Consider the following 26,399-nt stretch of genomic DNA (forward strand, 5'->3'; position numbering starts at 1 on the left):
GTTATGTACATTAGGGTTTTATGTCACATTTAATGTTGTTAAATTAATGTTAATTGCATTTTTATAATTTCATGTGTGTTACCGTGATGGTGTTTAATGTTTGTGCGAAAGACACTGTGCAGCTTCTATATAATAGTATTAACTTTCTTGTGGAATATTGCTTGTGATAAGCTTTGATTTATCACGTGACTCTCATCACTGCTGTGGTGATTGTTGGTTGTCAGTGTATTACAATGGTACAAAACAGATATTAATACTTCAATGGGTTGGTAAGTTAACATTAAATCAGATTATGAAATACGGTTTATTACTGTAAATTTTACGTCAAGTCTGTAAAACCAATAACATTGATACTGTATTTTTGACGGTAAAGTTCTGGTAACCACAGCTGCCGGTTTTATTCCGTAAAAACAACGGGATTTTTTTTACAGTGTAGCTGATCAATTTCAAATGCGAAAAACAAAAAACAGTTTCCTCAATTTCAAAGTCCATCTCAATATTTTTGGGGGGGAAATTATACACGCACTCTTAAAATTAAAGTTTCTTTATTGGCATGGTTATAACCTTTAACATCCATGGAATCTTTCCATTGCACAAAGGTTGAAAACGTTTCTTTAGATTATTGAAAGGTAATTCACAGAAGAAATTTTAAGAACTGATCACTGAAAGGATCTTGAGGGAACTACTTTGGAATCGCTGAGAAAAGCCCCTTTTGGAATCTCATGTTTAAGAGTTTCAGATATTTGGTCGACACGCTCGCCTTTAAAATCTCTTCCATCATCCTCTCTGAGTGAAGGTATGTCGAATTTTTATACAAAACCACATGTCCTTTCGCCAGAAAACCTGTGGTAAACATAACTTGACGATAGTTTGACGTTTTGTTCAACAACATAAAATACAAACACAAATTGAAAACACAAATTTTAAAGCAGTTATGTTCATTTTTTTTTTAATGTAGGCCTACGTTTTTAAAAAGTTTCTAGATAAGACAACTTGGTACGTGAGTGTGTGCAGTGTGCGTTTTACAACGCAACGTCAAAGTATAGTCATGTAATGTTTACCACAGGCTTTATTTTACTCATAAATCGAAAAAAACCCATTATAAAATGAAATCCCATAAGAAAATATAGAGGGAGCGGCGAATTAGACTTCCGGGTTCTGAAGTCATATCCGCACCACTCTGTAGAGTGAACACGTAATAAGCATGCGCATGCCCTCACTGTTCTCAAAGATTTGCGTTTTTGTAGTTTACACAGGCATGATAACTGTATCCTTTTCAAAAACTTGCACTTTGAATCCCATTTCCAAAGTTGAACGCCATTGCGCAAATGAATGGCCAAAAGCCATAAAAAAACGTTCTGTTTTTAGTTGAAAACTGTTGAAAACTGGCCCCTGATTAGCTTGAGACAGTGTGGACTCCAATGTTGATTTGATTGCACATTGAAATCCACAAATACAAAGCCATCCACAAATACACAGGAGTCATTCACAAATGAATGCCAGTCAGAGTTGTGTTTGTGACATAAAAAAAACATGAATGTTTTTTATTGGCAAATTTCATTTTTTGTGAATTTAATACATTTTTTTTAAACTCCTAAAGTATATTTGTGGTTCATAATCTATTAATTTGAAATAAAGGAATGATTTCACCCCCATAGGTAATAATGTCACATAGCCTACATCAATCACTACTGTACTGAATGATTCACCAGAGCCCCAAGTCAAAAAGAGAACGTGCAGTCCTGCATGAATCTTTTAAAAAACATTTTTTTTTACCGTAAACCATCGTGTATATACCCTGATCTTTTGTGTCGTGTCGATCTCAGATGGTCGACTTTAGGGGGAATAAACCTCTATCCTAATTCAGTGCCTCGATTAAGATCCAGCAACCTGCATTTCATTTGGACTTAACAGGACCTAAACAGTAAATTCTGCCTAAACGTTTTTCTCGTTCAAATTATCAAGGCGCAGAGAAGAGTCAAGAAAAATGGTTATCCTTCATCTGAGTTTACACGTCGTCTTTTGATGCCATTAGAGATTCGTTGACTTTTAATATGAAGATTGGTTGTAGTCAAGTGTGGATCAGATGATACAATGCTGTATTTCACGCCATTAAATGCTGTTTGCTAAATGTTTTTCCTGATATAGCGGATCGTCATGTAGTTCTGGAATGCGTGTGCGCGTTTATTAGAAGGATTGTGAGCGCGAGTGGAAAGTGTTGGGTCTTCTGTACGTGGCAGCGACCAAAATCACTGCAAACCCTCTGAAACAGTAGAGGGGTGATTATAAAACTCTTTTACCGGGACTGCCCCATCACACTTTACTTTCAACTGAAAACTAGGTAAGAGCTCATACATGTTTAATGTCTTTCATCTAGCTCGATGTTTTGATTTGTAACAAATCTGCATGTCATGCAACAGCATTGACTTAAACCTCTAACATTTCACCTTTATATAACCCTTTTTACAATGTTTCTTATTCTAGCGTTATACGATTTTTATTCAGAGTAGGCTATTGAAATCAGTTGCATGCACGTTTGAAAGTGCAGCTCATCAGCAGCTGGTGAAATGTAATGTAAGCGGTGTTTTAATTAATGTAAACCCTGTAGTAAAATAAGTGTGGATACGTTAGCCTTAGGACTGCTTTATATTTATTTTCATTCTTTGAACACCTTAAATACAATGTGTTAGGTTATGTATGTGCAATATAATACGAGAATATACTGTATTTATTTCACTTTTACTTTTCACTTTTTAATTCAAGGCTCACAGTTAGCTGCTGTGATGAGTATAATTAATATGAATAAATATTATGTACTGCATTTATAAGAGCTAACATCTGTGTCTGAATTCAGCTGAAGGTGTGAAATAATATATCGTTTTATTAAGTGATGGTAGATTTTTGCTGATATTCTGCAGCGGCTGAAACTCAAGGCAAATCCTCATGTGGTGGACAGGACATTTTCTAGAAGATGTCGTCATCGCTCTTGTGCACTGACTTCAGAAACATTTCAGAGTTTAGAGGACGTGTTGCTTTGCTCTTAAAGTGTATAATATATCTTTTTCTAACAGTATGCTAACATTATTTGCCCTGATTCAAATTATTTGGTTAACATTGGTTTATTCATCTGAATTCCTAACTCTGTTCAGATGGAGCATGCAGATCATCGGTAAAGTGGGAATTGTGTCCTAGTATTTTCCCACACGGAGGATCTTCAGCTTTGTCCAATGACTTCAGCATTCAAAACCCTTAAGAAGGACCATTAGCACAAACAAGAACAACTAAAGAGTCAATCACAGCTGTGTTTACATGACAGGGAGTTTACTTTTAAAGTAGGTGCGAACTTCAGATGTTTCAAAAGTAGATTAAATATGACTGTGTATTACTATTTAATTAACTATTTGCCAAAGTGCTTGAGTCAAGTTAAGGGTTAGTTCACCCAAAACTGAAAATGATCCCATAATTTACTCACCCTCAAGGTGTATATGACTTCCCTCTTTCAGCCAAACACAATCACAGTTGTATTAAAAAAAATATGTTGGCTCTTCCAAGCTTTAAAATGGCAGTGATTGGAACCTTAGATATTGATGCTCAAAAAAGCGCACCCATCCATCGTAAAAGTAATAGGATTTTTAATAGGAAAAATTTTGGTAGGAGTTTTATACATAATCTTCACACAGATTGTGTTGGAATTGGATTTTGACTTCCTGAATCTTAAAACGAATGGAATCGTGAGGTCTCTATAATGAACTTTTTTAAGAGACTTGTGTATTCTCTCTGTGGTTTCCATTTCGAGTTTAACCAATTTCACCCACGCCCAGTTAAACTGTTTCGCTCTGGCAGGTTTTATGCTTTGAATGTAATGACTGGTCATTAGCTAAAGGAATTGGTCACATTTGTACCAAAAAGTTTGTTGTCTGTGACAGTATCTAATTCCACTTCGTAAGACCACAAAAAGTTTTATATATATAATTAATTCAGTGGCTGTTATCTATATTACATCATATTTAAGTATTAATAATGTATAATAAATAAGCTACTTGACATGTAAACTGTATTCTGGTGAATGCATAGTAGTATAATACTGGCACGATTTCTTGGTAGATTTAGAAAAGTGTTTGATCTGTAGTTTCACCCATTGCTTTGAGGTTGCTTTACTGGCCTCGCGTTTGGTCCCTAGATATGAATCAGCAGGTTCCTTCTTCAATTCAGCTCACTTGTGCCATCAGTTCTTATAAATGTAATGCATAGAACATGCTTAGAAACTTTTTGAGTCAGAGATCAAGCTGAATATATTGGTCTCAGATTTTACTTAATTTCTTTCCTCTATGCAAGTTGAATTGGTTGCTGTATAAAAATATATTTTTGTATTGTTGCTTAGTTACATGGCAAGTTTTCCATTCTACAGTACACAAGCACAATGTTCTGTGTATCGTTTCTGGTCATACTCTTTCTTTTTTTTTTTAATACTGTTCTTCAAGAAAAACTCTGCATATGTTTCTTGACCCATTTGTGGTTAAACACCAGAGCTTTCTGCAGTCTATTCTCTGACTTGGCTTAGTATTTATTGTCTGCCCTCAATAGTAAAAAAAAAAAAAAAATACTTAACATGCGTATGTGTAGACTTGCAAGTATATATATGCAGCCTTGATGACTCTTTCAAAAACATAAATTTTTTTTAATGTTTCCAAACTTTTTTTTACCAGTATTGTGTATATATATTTAACATTTATTTTGACAGCCTCAGCAATGTTCAGTTAAATACTATAAGTCGGGATATACGTACAGTACATCTGCACCTTTCTAAAATGTCTGTTTGATTTTCTTGTAGGTTTTGCTTGGCGATGGCAACACTTCTGGGGCTAACGCTTTTGACTCTGTTCTTCTCTTCACCCACGCAAGCAGAAATCTTCACGTCAATCGGTAAATTTCTAAATAAAGTCATTCTATTTTGCAATTGAACTTGCAAAGACAACTGTTCTGTGAGTAAACCATTGGATGGTTGATTTCCCCAAACCGGGGCAATACTGTGGTTTTGTAGTGCTATCACAGTGTAGCTGTTTGTTTGAGTTTCTTGTCCACCCCAACACTAGCCCAACACAGCTGTTTGTCTGCAAATTAGCAGATGAAGGGAATGTTTGGCAAACATTACTTTTGCAATTCCAATTGGTGATAGTAATCTTGCAGAAATTACACAGTGATTCTTTAATGATAAACATTTCAAGAAATATTTTCATTATGCTATAAAACATTCTGTAAACTTCATTATTAGTCTAAAAATGGCTTCTATTGAAACCAAGTTGCCAAAACAACTAATTTTCTTCTTGCCAAGCCAGTGACTAAATGGTCAACTTAACACTGTTCCTCTTAGTAGCATGTAAATCAACTGTTATTTAGGGGCCAAGCCCCAAAAGGGCTGAAGCCCCTATTGTTTCTGTTAGTTTTCTGCTAATTATTCCTCCCCAATGGAAGTCTATGGCAGCCATATAAACCATAAGTAGGAAAATTATGAAAATTGGCACTCTTGAAGTGATGGTAATGAATAGTAATCTGACCAATGTTAGGGGTCTCTAGGATCAACTCCATAGTGCCACCTCCAGTTAAAGCATTCACATTTGAAACAGTTATAACTTTTGAAACCCTTTGATCTACAAAAATTAAGCTTATTACACCTGATTCCTCTCATCATGCTGACCACAACATCATTTATTAAGACTCCGCCTATTACAGTAGTAGCCATTTTGAAAAGTACAGTATTCCCTGTTTTCACTACTCATCCTTCAAAATTTGTCCCAATTCTTACGAAAATTGGCAGAAATGATCTTTGGAACGAGCCGCACAGAAATGAAATGACTGAATGGAATTTCAAAACCCACTGGTCAAAAAAAAGTTATGATGTTGTGACCTTAACTAGGTCGACCCAAAATTGGTTCAGAGGCTGTATCTATCTTAGGCAAACTTTGATCAATCAAAATGAAAATTGGTATGCTTTTTTGGAACCATGATCTAGGAGGCCATGCCAAATTTGGGAACAGTGCCACTGCCACCTCAGTTCATAAGATCTGAAAAATTAGCTATTTTTGCTAATAACTTTTTAACAGTTTGTCAGAAAATATGTGCTCATTTCCCATATGGCGGAAAGTCCAAATAATTATATGCCAAGTTCATACAGTACTTTATTTGACTCTCTATTGAAACTGTTTTTTTCTGTCATTTAAAAATGTTCATTCTCACCTTGAATCTCTCTTCCATATGAAAACAAAATGCTCTCATCTCTGAGACACATTAAGCTTAGTTACAGAATTTTCAAACAAAAGCACGTTTAAATTGTTTAAACCATTTTTACCGTAACCATTTTACCAATGTTCTGTCCATTTTTTTTAAGAACTTACAGATATCAACATCAACATACAAAGAAACAAACAAAACAAAAAAAGTATTTTCTTCTTGAACCTATTGATCTCATCATGCTGATCACATTCAACATCTTACATTAAGTAGAAATACTTTGTAAGAATACAAAGTATTTACTTTGGTTTTTAAAGTTACTTTTAAAGTTTTGAAACCAAAGTATTTTTTAGCTACTTTTGTAACCCATGGGACCATTGGAAGGGCTTGGCCCCGTGTTGGCTGCTTGCAGCTATATTTTAAATTATGATTATATACAGAAAGCAACCAAGCTATGCCTTTAATCAAGACTTTATCTGTTCTACACTTTCACCAAAATTCCCATTCACTGATGCTGTTTACACTGGACAATGCAATGGGAGTAGATCTAAATATTATATAAAGTGTTGGTTCTTGCATTATGTCTCGACCGATGAAATATTAAAAAGGTAAATCTTTTCAAAAGTTTTCCACACTTAATACATATTTCATGTGGTAATATATATCCCAGTAATGGCTGGCTTTGCTGAAGGATGGTAAAACTTGATGGTAAATAAATGTCTCTTTTTTTCTTTTTCATAGGCCAAATGACAGACCTGATATTTACAGAAAGAGAGCTAGTCAAATCCCTGAAAGAATACATTGAGGCGGAAGAGTTGAAACTTGAAGCTGTGAAGAGGTGAATCTTTAACTAAAATATTTTTTTTTGTATGACTTCACGTGAACCCATGACTCATTTGTGTTTGTTTATTTTGGTGCCATCTGCTGGCTTCAGCTGGGCTAATAAACTAGATCTGTTGACACATGCATCAACGTCGGACCCTGAAGGCTTCCTGGCTCACCCGGTGAACGCCTACAAGCTGATGAAGAGACTCAACACTGAGTGGTCGGAGTTAGAGAGCCTGGTGCTACAAGACCCATCAGATGGTACAGTCTATCCACCTTTTTCCTAAGCCCCATGATGCATGTGCAAATTATGGGAGTAACTTCTGTTAAACTGTGAACAGTCAGTGAAAGGTTTGCTCAATGAAATTACATTATTCTACTTACCCTTCAACCATTGAACATGTAAAGGAAATTTAGGTGTAAAGGCATCAACAAATTACTACAATAGACCCCAAAAGCTTTATTATTTCCACAGCAATATTACAAATAGTTAAATATTACTGTGCTAATATGTGTCCGCATCATGCTGTGCTAATATGTGTCCGCATCATGTAACACGTTGCATTAATCAAAAATGTTCATTAACTGGAACATTGAGTGATAAGATTTTCGTAATTTTGACAGACATTAAATGTAGTACATGCTTTAGAAAGATTCCAGTAAACACTGCTAATGTGGACTGGGGAGGCGATTACATTTTAAAGCATCCGTGTGAAAACAAACCTGGAAAGAGATAGGATTTGGGCTGAAAAACAAAAGATTCTTAGTGCATTCCAGTAAATTATGGAATATATTGTGAATTAAATTGGGAGACCAGGCCACAAATGCTGAGTTTATGTTGTCCTTTTTCATAATGTGACTGCGAAATGCAAAGGCAAAAAAAGAGAAAAGATTTAGGAGGAAAAGAATGCAGCGACTGAAAAGCTTTTCCACTGATATTCTTGTCATCCCACGTCACTTTAAAATACCAAACGTTATGTTATTCTCTTGAAGTCTGAACATGAGAACATAAGAAAATTGTACAGCTCATTCAGTCAAGCTGATGGATACGGATTATTTGTAGCACAACCTTTTTGAGTGGAACTTCCCCAAATTGGAAGTGGCTCTCATAATCTAAAATGCAGGCTCATCAGGAAAAAGGTGGATACGTTTATCACAAAGAAGTCATTGTAGATTTACCTTGAGAAAGTTAGGTCTGGAAGGGTCTGCAACTTTATGATAGTTTTATGTGTTTTGACATAACATGATTTTGTTTGTAATGATGTACAGTTTTATCTTTTGGCTCTTTTTTTAAGCTGCTTTTTGAGATGCGACATGCTGAAGAAAAGGTTTAACATGAATGAATGAATATGGCATTTATATAGTGCTTTCATATAGTACTGTACACCCAAAGCTCTTTACAAACATATCAGGGAATCTCTCCTCAACCACCACCAGTGTGAGCATCCACTTGGAGGATGTGATGGCAGCCACAGAACAACGGCGCCAGTGCGCTCACCGCACACACACACACCAGCTATAGGTGGAGAGGAGAGAGAGTGATAGAGCCAATTCGGTGGATGGAGATTATTACGAGGCCATGATTGGTAAAGGCCAATTGGTGGAATTTAGCCAGGACTACAGGTTACACCCCTGCTCAATTACGAGAAGTGCCATGGGATTTTCAACCTCCACAGAGAGTCAGGACCTCGGTTTGACGTCTCATTCGAAGGACGGATATGTTTGATATGGATATGATGGAAATGACGCAACATGTTTGAACCAAGCGTGCCGCACAAGTGCTGAAAAGTGAAGCCAAAGCATCTCGATCGCCTCCTGGTGGCTGGTCCCAGTATAGGTCATAAAGCCCGCCTCCCCATTAAGTAACGAACGCAATGGAAACTAAACAATCAAATTACACTGCAAATAAATTTTTTCCAAAGATGTTTTCTGTCATTTTGGTTAGTTTTTATCACGCTGATTTAAGTTTTTAAGTGTTCGTTTTTTAAAATAAGTTTGGTCTTAGTTAGTTATTTGATGCTATAAAAACGGGAATGTAACGTCATGATTGACAGCTGTGATTGACAGCTTCTCTAAACGAAGTAGTCACTGAGACATCAACAGACTTCTTGGGAATTTTTGGGAGGAGATTGGAGCTTCAACTTTAATTTCTACATGTCCATAAATGTTTTTTTCACACAGTAAATTTTGTATTAACCGTTTCGTAGGAGTGAGGGCGGCACCTTGATATCGCAGCTTTACTTCCTGCTCACTACTGTGCAGAAGCAGGTCCCAAATCTGTGCAAGATGTCAGCGCCATATCAGGACTTTGGTGGCTTCACTTTTCACCAATGGGAGAGAGTGAAGGGGCGTCATCCGTCCATCTTTTTTTACAGTCTATGGTTTGAACTGGTGGAAGGTAGAGATTCCAGTCCAGGTCAAATATCATTTAATATTATTTAAACCGCTTCTAAGAATATAAACAGTATATATATACAAGGGGTTGACCGATATTGATCTCACAGCTGAATTTGACAAAGTCTGCAAGCTTTGAGCAATGAAATGAATATTAGATATTCAAATATTTGTTTAAATGATATAAATGTTTATTTGCTGAATGCTGACGGTAAATGAGAAAGTATTATAGTGTTTGCCTTTTTATTACTAATAATATAAAAGCAAACGCTATAATTATTTTTCGTTTACTTTCTTTGTTCAACAATTCTATCTAATAACACATTAGATCGGACTGTTAAACAGTAACGTTACGTAAAATAATGAAGACTCATCAGGTTCAAAATAAAAGTCCCGCTTCTGACACATCGGCCAAATAGAGAAACTTATTGCTTATTACGATATTTATAAAAGGTCAAATATCAGCTGATATATCAGCCTTTCCAATATATCAGTCGCCCACTGATATACAGTTTACTCTACTGGTCAAAAGTTTGTAATAATTTAAGGGATAGTTCACCCTAAAATGAAAATTAGATCATCATTTACTCACCCTGGTGTTGTTCTAATGCCGTATGCCCTTCAGTCTTTTATGGACCACAAAAGGAGAATTGTCTATATAATGGCAGTGAATAACGACCAGCATCAAGCTTTTTAAAAAAGACTAAAAAATATCACAGAATGATCCCATGCAACACATGCCATATATTCCTAGTGTTCTAGGGGTATACGATAGTGAAAAACAAAACAAAAGCATAATTATTCTTGACTTTGGCCGTTGGGCTTCTCTGCACAGCTGCACGACGTGCACATTTGTGAAATTCAGTTCACTCCGTTTAGCTCAGAAAAAACACAAGTTGTGAGAAACCAAGATTAACAAAAATGCAACATAAATACAACTCAAACTGCAAATCTGCAGTTATATAGCATATAGTACATATAGTACATATAAGCATATAGTACACTCATATACACTATATAGCAAGTCTCAACAGCCTGATTGTTTGTGAATAGAGTCAGTCACTGCAGCTGCTCATTTATTTTCACTCTCACCCTAATGTGAACTTGTGCGAGCATGTGTGTGTTGCAACATGTTGAAATGTGGAGTACTTGAGAATGTTTCCACTTAAAATAAAAGTCAAGGATAGTGTACAGCCAGCCAGTCACAGGAAGTAACCCTGACAGGGAGATCACCCCAACATTAAGCAGATTATTATGAAATGCATACATACTCTTGAGTTAAAGTAACACCAGGTAACTTTTCAACCTTCATAATATATTTCCAAGTCTCTTGTGATGTTACATCGACTAGGTTGAATGACACGTCTGCCATAGCCTGATGGGGTCTGTAGCGTTTTTAATCGTACTTTTAAACTTCAGGTTGCGGGTAGTAACCGGCGAATAAAGAGAACTACAAAACTCGACTGCTTTACGGCATATACGTCACTTCCACCACCACCCCCACTTCCTTAAAATCGCAGGGCTGTCTAGTGTCACGCATCGAGCGTGACACTCACTCATTTCGGTCTTTTGTCACGCTCTCCCGCCACACATTGTATTTCTCACGCTGAAAAACTATTTGTAATATATTTAATATGCCGCCCAAAACTCTGGCCGCGCCACTCTCACTGTGGAACAGGCATGAATTCAAGCGCGTCTCCTCTGGTGTTGTTCGTCTGGTGTTGTTAGCCAATCAGAAAATAGCACTATTGTATCTGGGTAACATTTAACGCAACAACCAATGACACCCCGTAGTCTGGGGTGTTTTTTTCTCTGCCTGACTATGTTACGGAAGCTATCTTATCCTCCGTTTATCTTCATGAATCAGGTAATGATTATTTGTCTTGCCTCAAGCTATAATGCAAATCGATTTGTAAAATTTGCAGATTTATTTATGGTAGCTTGATATTATAATATTGACGATATAGGTGATTATTATCTACCACTCAAACATTGCATTGAAGTATCATATAGATTCAGTAAAACGGTAACCAATAGACTAGGCTACTATAATGACACTGGCTTGTAAACGTGATCATCGCGATCATTTGTCGTTAGAAAAAAAATAAAACCCATGAAATTATATTCATATGACATGCTGAAATATATGCCACTGTACCTGGGATGAAGACATTTCACACGTGACGCAAGCAGAACACCTGCATGTGACCTCCTCCTACAGTGTTCAGGGCTATATTGGTTGTCAACAAATGCACGATGACAGAGTTTACGACAGTATTAGAGGACAATACTGTTTCCCAACTGTAGGGGGACCCCGAGAGCAAAAGTTACCTGGTGTTACTTTAAAATCTCTTTATAATGTGAGAAGAAAGATCACCAAGTGGCATGCAGCTGAGAGACATGCAACTACCACAGCTGGAAAGAGCAGGAAATCAGTCAGTTATACAGTTAAACTCATTATTCACAAATATTTGACCACATAATACTGCCATTGTGTACTGTAGTTGATTCTCATTGGGCAAAGCACTGTGTCATTAAAAGTAATCAGTTTTTAATTCTTAAATCTGTTTTTTTTTCTTCTTCAGCAAACACCAGACCTTCAAGCCATGTCTAATAAAAAAACACCTCCACAAAGCTCTTTTTTGTCTCTCTCTTTCCCTCTGAAGGCTTCATATCAAACATGTCAGTGCACAGACAGTATTTCCCTGATGAGGAGGATGAGAAGGGAGCAGCCAAAGCGCTCTTGCGTCTGCAGGACACGTATAAACTGGACTCGGAGAGTTTCTCCAAAGGCAAACTGCCAGGTCAGAGGCAGCACGCGGGTAACTCACACTCTTGTTTCGAAATCTCTTTTTGTTCATTTTATACAGGGCTGGCGTTGCGGTGATAAAACTCAACCCATCATTGCAACACTTTAAATGGGTAACAAATCAAGTACACCCTCAGTATCAGTGCAATGGCTTTCTGAGACTTCCATAGCGTCTTCGTAAGAAGTTTAAGATATAGATTTTTTTAGTGAATGCATGTGCTTATTTCCCCATAGAAGCGCTTGCGGGAAAGTTATGAAATTTGGCACACTGATAGAGGACAGTCTAAACTGTCATCATAGTAAATTTGGAGTCTCTAACTCAATCCCTCTATTTTTAATTGGAATTGTACCTTGTTTTGGTAATATGGCATTATATTTATCTATCAAAACTAAGAATATTCTTTGTTTTGCTCGTTTCTTTTGAATAAGACACGTTCAACTGTGCGTCATTCTGTGCTGTCTGTGAACAAGCCAGAAGTTTTAGTATGTCTGTGAATAACCACTTACCATTTTTTCTTAATGTAAATTTTCCTGAAAAGATAATATGCTAACAAGCCAGATTTCCAATATAAAAGTCCAATATCAAATCCTCACCAAGTCCTATGATAAATGATGTGATGTTTTGTCCACAGGTGTGCGCTACAATGCTCTGTTGACGGTGGATGACTGCTTTGACATGGGGAAACTGGCCTACAATGAGAATGACTACTATCATTCAGTGCTGTGGATGCAGCAGGCGCTGAGACAGATGGACTCGGGAGAAGACGCCAAGACGACCAAGGCTGATGTTTTAGATTATCTTAGTTACTCAGTCTATCAGATGGGGGATCTGCCACGAGCCATCGAACTCACCCGACGCTTGGTGGCCATTGGTAAGCTATTGTCTCTCTCTCTTGGAAGTGTAATGTCCAAATAAAAAAAATGGCCCGAATGCTAGTCATTTGTCAGTTGCGTCTTGCTTCTCTGTGTTCACAAATTTCAGTCCTTTCAATATAAAAGTCTTCTCTACTGACTGACTCGCTCATAAAGTATTTGCCGCCATCTAAAGGCGTAGTAATGTAACTTCTGTTGCTGTTCACGGTCAGGGACTATTTTTTCCAGCGGAAGGAAGGCTTTTAGTGTTATTACTTATAGTTTAAAAGTTGCATTGATACATATTTTTTGGCTTTAATATCTGTATTGTGTGGTAACCATTTTATAAAAGCTATAAGGTACTTGACGCTAGTGATGTATCGTGAATAAGTAACGGCCCTTCAGGCGTGATAGCACAACCTCTTGTACCTGATTGTAGTGCTGGGCGGTATAATGAAAAATTTATATCTCAGTATTTTTCAAAATTATTTCGGTTTCTCAGTATATGACGGTATTATTTTTTTTCAAGCATGACTGGGTGTTATCCACATTTTCTACTGGTTTGAGAGAGGAGGTACTGCAGTAGATTGACTTAGAATGCCCTATTTTACTGTCATGAGTGAATATTGTAGAAAAATCCACACTAGTATTAAAACAGGTTTGTAAGGCCTCACAAAATGATGCGGTTTACAAAGAGGTCCAGCAGGAGGCGCTCATAAACGCTGTTTTATCAGGAAAGATAAAGATTAAATTGAAATAACATCGAAGCTTTTCTAAAGACCGTAGGTTCACTTCAGATACACTCATATAAAAACACCCGTGCCGCGTTTTGACTTTGAAACGTGCAGTGCTCACATAACGATGTCAATGCCAACCACAAATCGATTTTCCAAAAGGTTGTGTTTATATTGTGAACCAATGTATGGGAAACACTGTAATATAATTTGACAGCTATCAATTATAGTTTAACCGATCCATCTTTACCTTCACACTCAGTCACACACACATCTGTGTATCACCAGTGCAACAGTGAAAAGATCCTCTCAAACGGTGTCGCGTTCCCAACGCTGTTAAAGCGACATACACCGGTATTGCGGTATAATAAAAATTCATATCATAACAAAAATAAACACTGGTATTCGGTATGAACCGGTATACCGCCCAGCACTACCTTATTTCTTTGCTTTCATATAATTAAATATTATATAGATTATAAGGAATATATCCTTAATACCAGATACATTGTTTGGCTGTATTTCTTGGCTGCAATGCATCATATTTAAAAAGTAAACTAACCATCGCAGTTTATGCGTGTCCTGTGCTGTGTGTGTACGTGCAGATCCCAGCCACCAGAGGGCAGGAGGAAATCTGCACTACTTTGAGCGTCTGCTCTCGAAGGAGCTGAGAAACATGGGTCGCAGCCAACAGGAGCTCGCAGAAGAGAGGCCCATTCAGCTCGACACTTACAAGCGGCCCAAAGACTACCTGCCCGAGAGAGAGGTGTATGAGGCGCTGTGCAGGGGAGAGGGCGTCAAACTGGTGAGCACTCGTGCATGAGAATTCGGGAAATGTAATTGCTGAATTATTTGCACTTAAGCACATTTTCTGCTTCACGTAAGCTGATGTTATTCAGTTATTTACAGTGTCTCATTTTTCTAACTGTGTTTATTGTGTAGTATTGTGAATATATTGGTACACTACCGTTCAAATGTTTTGGATCAGTGAGATTTTTTAATGTTTCTGCAAAAAATCTCTCATGCTCTTATTATTACAAATGAATATAGCTGTTTTCTACTTTAATATAGTTTAATTCATTTATTTCTGTGATGGCAAAGATACATTTTAAGCAGTCACATGATCCTTCAGAAATCATTCTAATAGTATGATTTAGTGCTTAAAGGGATAGTTCTCCCAAAAATGAAAACTCATCCTTATTGATTCCAAACTTTCATTCATCTTCGAAACACAAATGAAGATATTTTTGATGAAATCTGAGAGATTTCTGGGTTCCTTCATTGACAGCAACGCAACTACCACTTTGACGCTTCAAAAAGTTCATAAAGAGATTGTAATACTAATCCATATGATTTGAGTTGTTTACTCCAAAATTTCTGAAGAGACATAATTGTTTTATGAGGAACAAATTGAATTTAAGCTTTTATTCACATATATTTATTTTAATGTTTTTTCTTTTTTCTTTTTTCAGTGTCTTACCCCATATAATTCCATTTATCTAAATCTAATTTAAATCTTTTTAAATTTGGATGAACAAGTTTTGATAAATTAAAATCCTTCCAATAAGCTGCAGGTTCTTACTAAATGTCTCAAAATCTTAAAATGTTGGGAAGCTTTTTTATTTAATCTTAATTTCCCAACAGACTCTGAAGAGACGTAGCCGACTGTTCTGCCGTTATCAGGACGGCAACAGGAACCCGCGTCTGTTGCTGAAGCCGATGAAGGAGGAGGATGAGTGGGACAGTCCTCATATCGTCCGCTTTCTGGAAGCCCTGTCTGACGAAGAGATCGAGAAGATCAAGGAGTTAGCCAAACCCAAGGTCAGTGTTCAACCAGTAGACCAGTTTAAAGGAATAGTTCATCCAAAAATGGTGTAAAGAAAAATCACACATACCATTTGTTTTACATCAAATTGTGATGTGACATTCTGACAGCCACTGCCTCCAGTTTGAAGAAACAGACTCAGTGTTGATAGGAATTATACAATAAAGAGAAATGTAAATAAATAGCAATCATTTGTTATAGCGAGTTGAATAAGATGCTGTAAAACGACAAAACTCTATGAGAACAGTTGATAACCATATTAATTGAAAACTATTTACAAGCCGTTTGAGCCAAACAAATTTAATGTTCTATCTGTTATTATAATCTATAAATCTAACTTTTTTTGGTCATTAGAACATAAATGTAACTGCACCATTGTTCTCCTATAGTAAACCCACTAAGCTAAGAACGTCACACAAAAAGCATTAGCTGATTTAATCCTGAACTTTACCCACTTACATTATTTTCATTGTGAAAACAAACCGGGCAAGCTGAGAAAAATTAACTACAGTCACTATACAAAAAATAACGTCTTATAGACTTGGTGCATTGACAACCTGAGACTTTTTCAAGGCTTTTTACAGGTTTACAGTTAAGCAAGCCCATTTCTTTTTGCCAGTTTATGACATCTAATAAAACATGTAAAGCTTAAACTTTTACTTTCGCTCGCTTTTACTACTTAATATTTTGTCATTTCAAATCTGTATGCTGTCATTTTTTCTGTACAACAGTAGCAGTTCATAGTGACCATGTCTGTCTAACTCCAAAAATAAAAAATGATTTATTTTTAAAGTATTTCCTCTTCACAAAATCTTTGCATTCGCTTACTACTACTAGGCCTACATGTGACCGTCTATGTCTGAAAGCTATGAATGCTGGGTTTGACTGGATTTAAGATGATCAGTGAACAACTACTGAAGTTTTGATCTGTTCATCACACATAGAATTTAAAAAAAAATCACAAAACTGGTGTGGAATGACACATGGGTGAGTAAATAATGATAGAATTTTTATGTTTGGATAACTATCCTTTTATGTTTTGTAATCTAGTTCCCTGTGCTCAGTCTCTGTGAAACGTGAAGAAACTGAAATATTCTGCACGTTATTTAACTTTGCTTTGGTTCAGTTTTAAAGCTAATAATGAGTTATTCTCTATAGCTTGCGAGGGCCACAGTGAGAGATCCTCAAACCGGCGTTCTGACGGTTGCCCATTATAGAGTTTCCAAAAGGTGAGCACATCTCATATACATCAGATCATTTAATTGTGTTCATGTCTGGCTTTATTAGAGGCAAGGTTAGGTAACTAGGGCTGGGAGATATGATGGTAGAACTGTTACCCAATTTTGCCATACCATTTATATTAAATAGATGTCAGTGCTATTAAGTGTATTCTACTATAACCAGCAAACCATCTTAAGATTGTTTAATTAGCAGAGAATGAAAAAGAAGCATGAACTAATGTGATAATAAGAAGACATCACCACATCTGCGGTTATCTTGTGCTTAGCTACTGATATTAAGAACAACAGTGCTCTTAGTCATGGTGATATTGCTGCTTTCTTCATTCAATTTCCAGCAAAATAACCAGATTATGATATACAACTTAACTGTGATAGAACAATTCTGTGATTTGGTCACAGTGCTCACCCCTTGGTAATGCATTAATAAGTGTACTTGTTTGTAATGAGATTCAGCCGTTTAACATAGTTTGGTCTATTAGCGGTTTTGTCATTATTGGTTTCTGTTCTGGTGTGTCTTCAGCGCGTGGCTGGAAGGAGAAGAGGATCCAGTGATCGCGCGGGTCAATCAGAGAATAGAGGACATCACTGGATTAACTGTGGACACTGCAGAACTGCTACAGGTGATTCATACAAAATACTCCATTGACTTCAGTCTCACACCATTATAATGTAGAATAGGTGTCCTTGTCACAGTGTAATTATATAAATACGTGCTGAGTAATATTAGTCAACATGTACTTGCTATATAATTCGGATTGGGAATGTAACGGGGACACTGCAAAATAAAGAGTTTCAGAATAAAAAACTTGGAACAATAAAATTGTACAATTATGTACACGATATTTCTCAATGAACAGTTTTAATTAGTATACAGCCTCCAGGTATTTAAACACAAATTGAAACAGATGTTTTGGTAATAATGCATTGCATTGTGGTAAATGGTACACTAGTGCAAGGCACATGATTTGTTGTTTGCTTATGTGATATCATGTCTCTTCTGATTCGATAACAGAATCTTCTTATGAATTCTGTTGCATCTTAGGTTGCTAACTATGGCGTTGGAGGTCAATATGAACCACATTATGATTTCTCAAGGGTAAGAATGGCATTTCTTTTGATTATGTGGCATGATATTTCACACCAAAACAATCATGGGCATGTGCATGAAGAAATATTTGTAACAATTTTTCTCTGACAATAAAGGAATTCTATTTTCTATTTTAATTCTATTTTTTTTTTTTACTGTCAATTGACACACAACATCCATGTTTCATCTTTATTCATAATTTATCCATAGAACATTTGTTTAGGCCCTTTCCAATCTTGGTTGGGAGAAGTAACATTTCATTAGAAATAAAGAATGAACAAAGTGAAATGAAATCAGGTGTGTGTTAAATTGTTTAACTCTAATGTTCATTGTCAGCCACAGAAATGTTTTATGAAAGGGATAATGTGTAGTTTTTTAGGTATTTTATTATCTGAAATCTATATTTTTATTCATAAATATGTCCTCAACGGTGTACAAATACCTCTGCCAATTATCTGACTTATCCTCGTAAATGAAGAATTTATTATCTTTATATACATGTGACGGGTAGGTCCATGGAGGCTTCCATGTCGTTCCGCCATCTTCAAAAACCATAATAGCAGACAGGGTCAAAAAGTACTAGGCCAATGCGTTTCCACACGCGTTTTCGTTCGGAGCCAGCGTCATGTGACTGAAAGCAGCAGAACCGGTGGAGCAGAGCAGTGAGAGGCGCTTCACTTCCCCGGCAAGTTTAAAAGGCTGCATTGCACTGTTATTATTCACACTGTAACATTCGTTTGTTCGTTGTGTCAAGTTGCAGTTTGTTTGAAATAACAAACCTGTTCACCCGAAGGAAAACTCGACGAAGTGCTGTTAGAAGACATCCTGTCATAGCTTTTTGGTACATAACAGCTACCGTAGATGCAATCACCAGAGCCGGTCTGAGACTTTTGGGGGCCCTAAGCAGAATTTGATTTGGGGGCCTCCTCCCACTACGCGGAGTCACCTGAGCTTGACGATTATTGACACAAATGTCACACAATAATGATACATTATAAATGAATACAGTGAGGTTATGTATTAATACAAAATAAATACTTAATAAAAAATAGATGCCTACTTAAATAAAAAAGTTTTAACTTTTACTTTACTCTTTTATTAACTCTTTGAAACTTCTTAAAACAAACTGTCTCAAAACATATAAAATAACATAATGAATAAATGACCATTATTGTTGAAAACTGTAAAAATATTATTATTTCTCAACTGTCTCAATACAGTGTTACTGTCCTCAAAATATTTTTTATTATTATTATTGTTTCAGACTATGTTGGATTGTCATGTGGTAATGATGCACTGGCACTCGTTGTATGTGTGTATGCAATCAATTTTTCCCCTCGGGGCTTGCCGTAGATAGGAATGGCTCGTGCGCACTTAGTACTGGAGTGTTGCGGGTTTTTGGAGTTAGTGATCTGATGTGTGGTATAATAAAGTGGAGAAGAGTTCAAACTGCTATGTTTATTATTTATTCAAACTGCTACCCTAAAGGTGATGATACACAGGGCAACTTTTTGAGCAATGTTGCAGGGCAATGTTGTCGTCAACGGGCAACCAGATGAGGCACAGGGCCTACGACCAATCTAAATTATCCAGATAGAAATTCGTTGCCCAATTTCAATGGGAAAGTGCCCCAGCAACAATCGCTCGGCAAGATTGCTCAGCAACATTGCTCAAAAATTGCCCTGTGTATCATCACCTTTACACCTAGAAGGTTAAGTTCCCCTGCGGCTATTTTCTCTAACTTAAACCGATACCGTGACTATGGGCAGTTGCGCACGAATTGTCTATGCAAGGTGTCTAGATTATGCGCATGACTTAAACGCTGGCAGACACAGCAGCAGTTGTTGGCAGGTATATTGATCACGAAATCAGAATTTTCTTGTCTTGAATTATTCATTCATATTCATTCATTTATTTATGTCACTTGTCTAAGTCATCTAAAAAAAAAAAAAGTAAACTCGATTGGGGAGCCCCCTGACAGCCGCTTAGTTCGCTTATGCCTCGGGCCGGCCCTGTGCAACACGCATTTGAAAAAGCGAGGCGCTGAGGAGCACAATTCGTTTGAATGGAAAATACAATTTCACCGCTAGATGGGAGAAATTCCTACACAATGTGCCTTTAAGAAGGTTTATTATTATTCCAATGTATTTTATGTATATATATATATATATATATATATATATATATATAGCCCCGAAAAGTTATTAAAGATATCGTCCAAGTGACTACAGTGGCTCAATCTTAAGTTTCAATCTTAATCAAGCGACGAGAATAGTTTTTGTGCGCAAAAAAAAAAAAAGACTTTATTTCAACTATTCATTTCCTTCTCTGTGGGCCTCGAGTGAGTTCACTAGTGTAACAGCGCTGCGCTTCTGTGTTGTACGTCACACGCATCACACACATGACCAGCGTCGGCCAATAGTGAGCCTGCGTGTGATGTAGCTCTACGTGATCACACTACGCTAACTGACTCGAGGCCCACAGAGAAGGAAATGAATAGTTGAAATAAAGTCGTTATTTTTGTTTGTTTTTGCGCACAAAAAGTATTCTCGTCGCTTGATGAACTTAAGATTGAGCCACTGTAGTCACTTGGACTATTTTAACGATGTCTTTAATAACTTTTCGAGGCCGGCAAGTTTCAATCCCTTAGAAGCCTATGGAGGAGTGATCCAGCTCTCAGATTTAATAAAAAATATCTTAATTCGTGTTCCGAAGATGAACGAAGGTCTTACGGGGTTGGAACAATATGAGGGCGAGTAAATACTGACAGAATTTTCATTTCTGGGTGAACTATCCCTTTAATTTTCCCCTCAACCCAAATTGATTTGCTCTGGAACATGTAATAGATTAAAGACCAAAGATTGCTTGTTTGATATTCCCGAAATGAATTCTATCTCATGTTTAACCACTATCTACATACAATAAGAGCCAGTGGCTATTTCCCGAAGGACTGGCCGAGATGAAGCTGTTCTCTGAGCGCTGAAAGCCTGATGCTCGATCTGCGAAAGCGTCTCAACAGATTGTAAAATAGGCGCTATGTTTATATATGAGTCACATATTTCTGCTCTAAATATCTACATTCTTGCCTAAAAAACTCTTAAAACTACATATCGTGACACAACAACAGTAGTATTTTTAAAAATGTGGCAGATTCGCCATGACAGTCGCCTCAAGCGGAGTGAGATAAACGTTAAAACGGTTGCGGTGCTGATACTGGGGGAATATCGCACGGCTGGAAAAGGCTCTCAACCAATCAGATTCGAGGACCAGAACGGTTGCATAAATAACAATAAATAACAGAAGTGTAGAATTTAGCATTTAAAGTAAATGCATATAAAATTTGATTGCCACCCAATACCCTACGACTTCCAAGTGCTACTATTTTATTTACTATATTAAAAAAAACTGAAGATCCGCTTTCCAACAACCAAGGTTCTCCAACTAAAAAAGATGAAAAAGTTTACTGTCAACACAGCAGCATGACAAATAAAGTGACTACAACAACACAGCTTAACAAAAAAATGACAGAAAGAAATAAAGTTAGTAGCTGAACTGAATCCCAACAGAATAGCTTCAGTCTGACACACACACTCTTCAGTGAGCTGTTGTGATAGAGCGGCAGTAAACAGTGATCAGCGTCTTCACCGGGTAATAACTCGCCTGCGTTATACTGTCACGCAGTGGATTTAGAAAGAAAAATATCATTTTTGGCCTAGGACATGGTACATTTAATTGAATTTTAAAATGATTATTTACATGTAATTATATGTTTATGTGGGGGTATAGTGTGTCAATTGATGGCAAAAAAAAAGTGCTAGTGATTTAAATGTTGGAATAAAAGCTTGTATGCTATTGCTGGTGGTAATAAGTTTCCTAATCATTTTATTGGGATTTTTATTGATTGATTGAACTTGAATGCATTAGTGTTTTTGATTTTGACAAATCACTAGAGCTAAAGTATTTTCCTATTTTTTTCGATTGAGTACATGTTTGTGAATTGATTTGACCCCCAACACTCAGGTTTTTGTGTTGTGAGCATAAGCATATCAGGTGTAAAGTAAGTTGCCTCGGAGGCAGAGATATTCCACTGCTGCACTTCAATCTGGTTTAAAAGTTACACACGTCTGTTGCAGCGTCCTTTTGACAGCAACCTCAAGGTTGATGGAAATAGACTTGCCACCTTTCTGAACTACGTAAGTACATGTGTGTGCGCTCGGAGACGAGCGTTTCTTGCCTCTCTGCCTGTCTTTACTCTAAAATTTTATCTTCATAGAAAGATGAACCTGATGCTTTCAAATCATTAGGCACTGGAAATCGTGTGGCTACTTTTTTAAATTATGTAAGTATGTGTATCTTGTGGTGCCTGGTTCCAGAACTCATGTGTCATATGATTACTCTTGACTTGGCATCAGGTATTTTGTCATCGGCTACTATGGATCCACATGAAAACACACACAACACCAGTGGATCTCAGCCAGGGACACAAAACAAGCATTAAAGCTGCAGTAGGGAGTTTTGAGAAAATGTTGACTTAGCCTGAAAATTTGAACAAGCATAACTTACAGGTCCAACTCCCTTGCTCTCTGCTGCGCTACAGCCCTCCCTCCACAGCTCCTCCCCCACAGCTCCTCCCCCACAGCTCCTCCCTCCACAGCTCCTCCCCCACAGCTCCTCCCCCACAGCTCCTCCCTCCACAGCTCCTCCCCCACAGCTCCTCCCCCACAGCTCCTCCCTCCACAGCTCCTCCCCCACAGCTCCTCCCTCCACAGCTCCTCCCCCACAGCTCCTCCCTCCACAGCTCCTCCCTCCACAGCTCCTCCCCCCACAGCTCCTCCCTCCACAGCTCCTCCCTCCACAGCTCCTCCCCCACAGCTCCTCCCTTCACAGCTCCTCCCTCCACAGCTCCTCCCTCCACAGCTCCTCCCCCACAGCTCCTCCCCCACAGCGGAGCCTGCTGTGAACCCGCAGGCTAGTAAGCAGGACCACCGATGACAGCGGATTATAAACCGTTATGGAACATTCACTAATAGGGACGAAACATCAACAATATGCTTTACATTGACTATGGCCTGCCCATACTTTGACTACAAACTTGGTCCTCAAATCATTATGTATTTTGCATGTAACTTTATAACGTTGCACTCTTTCTATAAGTTATAAATAGCTAATAAGATAATCTTAAAGGATTAGTTCACTTTTAAAAAAACTTTTGCTGATAATTTACTCACCCCCATGTCATCCAAGATGTCCATGTCTTTCTTTCTTCAGTCGAAAAGAAATTAAGGTTTTTGATGAAAACATTCCAGGCTTTTTCTCCATATGATGGACTTCAATAGGACACAAACGTTTCAAGGACCAAATGACAGTTTCAGCGCAGCTTCAAAGGGTTTTAAACGATACCAGACGATGAATAAGGGTCTTATCTAGCGAAACGATCGGTCATTTCAAAAATAAATAAAAACTTTAAGTTTTATAAGCACAAATGCTCTCCTTGCTCTGTTCTGTGATGCACGTTTGTGATCCTGTTCGAACTCGTTCATCCAAATGAACAAATCTTTTTTCGAGTCATTTCGTTCGTTTAATGAACGAAATGACTCGAAAAAAGATTAGTTCATTTGGATGAACGAGTTCGAACAGGAGAGTCACGAACGACGGTACGCGCTCGCGCTGTGCAAGAGAGGGGTGATCAGCACGTACACGAGCGTGATTGACACTGCTAAGACATTCCTCCTGGCTCTGATTGGTTGTTTCTGACCGGGAGCGGTGTATTTCTGCAAATGGCAATAGGATCACATGGAGGAGCCAGAGGAGCTTGATTTTTTCACAGATTATCTGTCTCATATTCTACTGTCAGGACATAATGAGTTTGAACAAATATTTGTTTACAAAAGTTACCTACTGGAGCTTTAATAATTCCAACATCTACAAATTTTGATATTATTTGGTTACACTTTATTTCGATGGCCCACTTTAGACATTCTTCTAAAATATAAATAACCTGTCAACTAACTCTCATTAGAGTATTAGTAGACTGTTAGTAGACACTGAAACACTGATGACATGCCATGTTGAATTTCTTTGAAATGTAATGTTAATATTAATAATCTTTCTATGTTACAGATGAGTGATGTTGAGGCGGGAGGAGCGACTGTTTTTACAGATTTTGGTGCTGCTATCTGGCCTAGAAAGGTACGGACACCAAACCTTAAATAAAACATGTATGAAATCATTACGTCAGTGATGATGGCACTGCCTTATTCATCAAGAAACTTTTTAAGATAACAGGAACTAACCAGTTTTTTGGGGGGATATTTAACATTGCATTGGCGAATAACAGTGTCCGCTTACCCGAACGGTCACCTTTCCCTTGTGTCCGTATCAAAATCTACCAACAGCCTTGCCAATCAATGTCTAATAAATATTTGGTGATCATTTTTTAAACAGAATTTTAGGGAAATATAGGTTGATTTAATTGGTTACACTTTATTTTAAAGTGTCCTTGTTACAGTGTAATGATACATTTAAGTGCTGAGTAATAATAATTAACTACATGTACTTACTATAAAGTTAGGATTAGGGGTTGGTTTAGGGTTTGTTGCATGTAATTTTCCTTAATTTATAGTTATAACTATCACGACAGTAACTAGTAACAAGGAAACTAAAATAAAGCGTTACTGTTTAATTTAATATTTTGGAATACGCACTACCCGCACATCCGGGAACTTAAATGTCGATTTCATCACCGCCCCTTTTTAGGGGAAAATAAACTAGACTTCCCATAGACTTCAATACAAAATAGCGTCACAAAACAACGTTCATACATAGCCGACAAGCGTGAATAACTTAAGAAATCACTAAGATTAAACATGTCAAGTAGTTATGTGTCCACCCTGCCATGAAAGATACATCAACACACTTAATTTGGTCAATTTAAAAACATGTCCCTTCATTCTCCCAGCATCAAATTGGTGTAACAACCAAATATATATATATAGTTGGTTATATATATTATAAGATATATTATAATTTATATTATAAGACATAATATATATATATTTAAAGATGTTTAAAAAACGAAGTAAAATCATTCACTGGCTTACCATGGTTACTCGATGAGGTAGGACTACGAGTAAATGTCTGGGTAAGACACCTCTGGCCACTGGGTTGGGTTGTTACACCAATTTGACGCTGGGAGAATGAAGGGACATGTTTTTAAATTGACCAAATTAAGTGTGTTGATGTATCTTTCACGCTCTATGACAGGCAGGGTGGACATATAATTACTTGAAATGTTTAATCTTAGTGATTTCTTAAGTTATTCACGCCTGCCGCCTGGTTGCGAGCGTCATATCGACCATCGGCCAATCGGATCTGACATCAGCTTGTAGTGTTTTATATTTTACAGATGCAGCGTTTAAACCATAGACTGTAAAGAAATATAGACCAGTAGTGTCCGTGACGTCACTCGTAGTGTGTCTGAAGAGTAGTAGCTGGCCGTCGCCATCTTGGCAGCGCGTCACTGCCGGATAACCAAAAATGGGCAAAAAGGCTGGATTAGCTGAGGTGACGTGACGCTAACAGACAAACGGCTAGTAGTGACATCAGCGGCAATCCAGCGGTTGGTTTGAACTCCTATCCTCCTATTTCTGTAGGGAACAGCGGTGTTCTGGTACAACCTCTTTAAAAGTGGAGAAGGAGACTACAGAACGAGACACGCAGCCTGTCCTGTTCTAGTGGGCAGTAAATGGGGTAAGTGGACTAAATACAGACTCGGCGACCAAATGCCGGCAATGCTCATTAATGGGTTGCTGTTCAATTACTTTTTGATTGCAAAAATCACATTATTTTTTTTAATGTCCATTTTATTGTAGTTAAACAATTTTGAATCTAACATGGCATGAAAGTAGGTTGTTTTATAGCCATCAAATATCAATTTGCATTTACAAGTTCCTCTCATTTGGCAGTTTCAAACAAATGGATCCATGAGAGAGGTCAGGAGTTCAGACGACCGTGTGGCCTGACTGAAGTGGACTGACAGATGCAGTCAGAATTTGAGCTCAGTTCTCCCAAACACGGACACTATCAGACACTCCAGAACACGCATCAGATCCAGTCAGGACTCACTGCTATGAGACATGAGCAGGGCTTTATCAGGCTTTCTGTCTGTTAGGGATTTCTGTTTTATTCAACGTTTCTTTTTCCCATTGCTTAAACTTTCTTGGCAGATTAAACTGGAGTATCACGTCATAGAACTCCCACTGTGTTCATGTAATGCATAAATTATTGTTCTTCAGTGTTTATTTTGTATTATTTTGCAATAAAAATATCTAAATTTGAAGTTATGCTTCTTTGTCTGCAACACTTTTCCATTTTTTATGGAAATTGTCCATAGACATGATTTTAA

The 26,399-nt window shown here is 37.4% G+C and overlaps 1 protein-coding gene across 4 annotated transcripts; it reads left to right on the top strand.

The window, feature by feature from the left end:
* Window positions 1-1,768: 1,768 nt before the first annotated feature.
* p4ha2 (procollagen-proline, 2-oxoglutarate 4-dioxygenase (proline 4-hydroxylase), alpha polypeptide 2) lies at window positions 1,769-26,333 on the top strand. Of its 4 annotated transcripts, none has more exons than XM_077224815.1 (16): window positions 1,769-2,341; window positions 4,832-4,923; window positions 6,970-7,066; window positions 7,163-7,314; window positions 12,114-12,251; window positions 12,889-13,128; window positions 14,448-14,647; window positions 15,487-15,663; window positions 16,826-16,896; window positions 17,429-17,528; window positions 17,951-18,004; window positions 22,129-22,188; window positions 22,269-22,334; window positions 24,116-24,184; window positions 25,648-25,744; window positions 25,960-26,333. In XM_077224815.1, the coding sequence occupies exons 2-16, from the start codon at window positions 4,845-4,847 to the stop codon at window positions 26,028-26,030; spliced, it is 1,671 nt and encodes a 556-aa protein (XP_077080930.1). In that variant the 5' UTR covers window positions 1,769-2,341; window positions 4,832-4,844; the 3' UTR covers window positions 26,031-26,333. The 4 variants fall into 4 exon arrangements, with proteins under 4 accessions (XP_077080930.1, XP_077080932.1, XP_077080929.1 ...); XM_077224814.1 differs by having other exon boundaries at window positions 1,773-2,341; window positions 12,114-12,269; XM_077224817.1 differs by lacking the exon at window positions 22,129-22,188 and having other exon boundaries at window positions 1,772-2,341.
* The last annotated feature ends 66 nt before the right edge of the window (window positions 26,334-26,399 follow it).

This window comes from Siphateles boraxobius, unplaced genomic scaffold, assembly GCF_051911475.1.
Source record: "Siphateles boraxobius isolate OS27281-9 unplaced genomic scaffold, OSU_SipBor_1 92, whole genome shotgun sequence".
Lineage (NCBI taxonomy): Eukaryota > Metazoa > Chordata > Actinopteri > Cypriniformes > Leuciscidae > Siphateles > Siphateles boraxobius.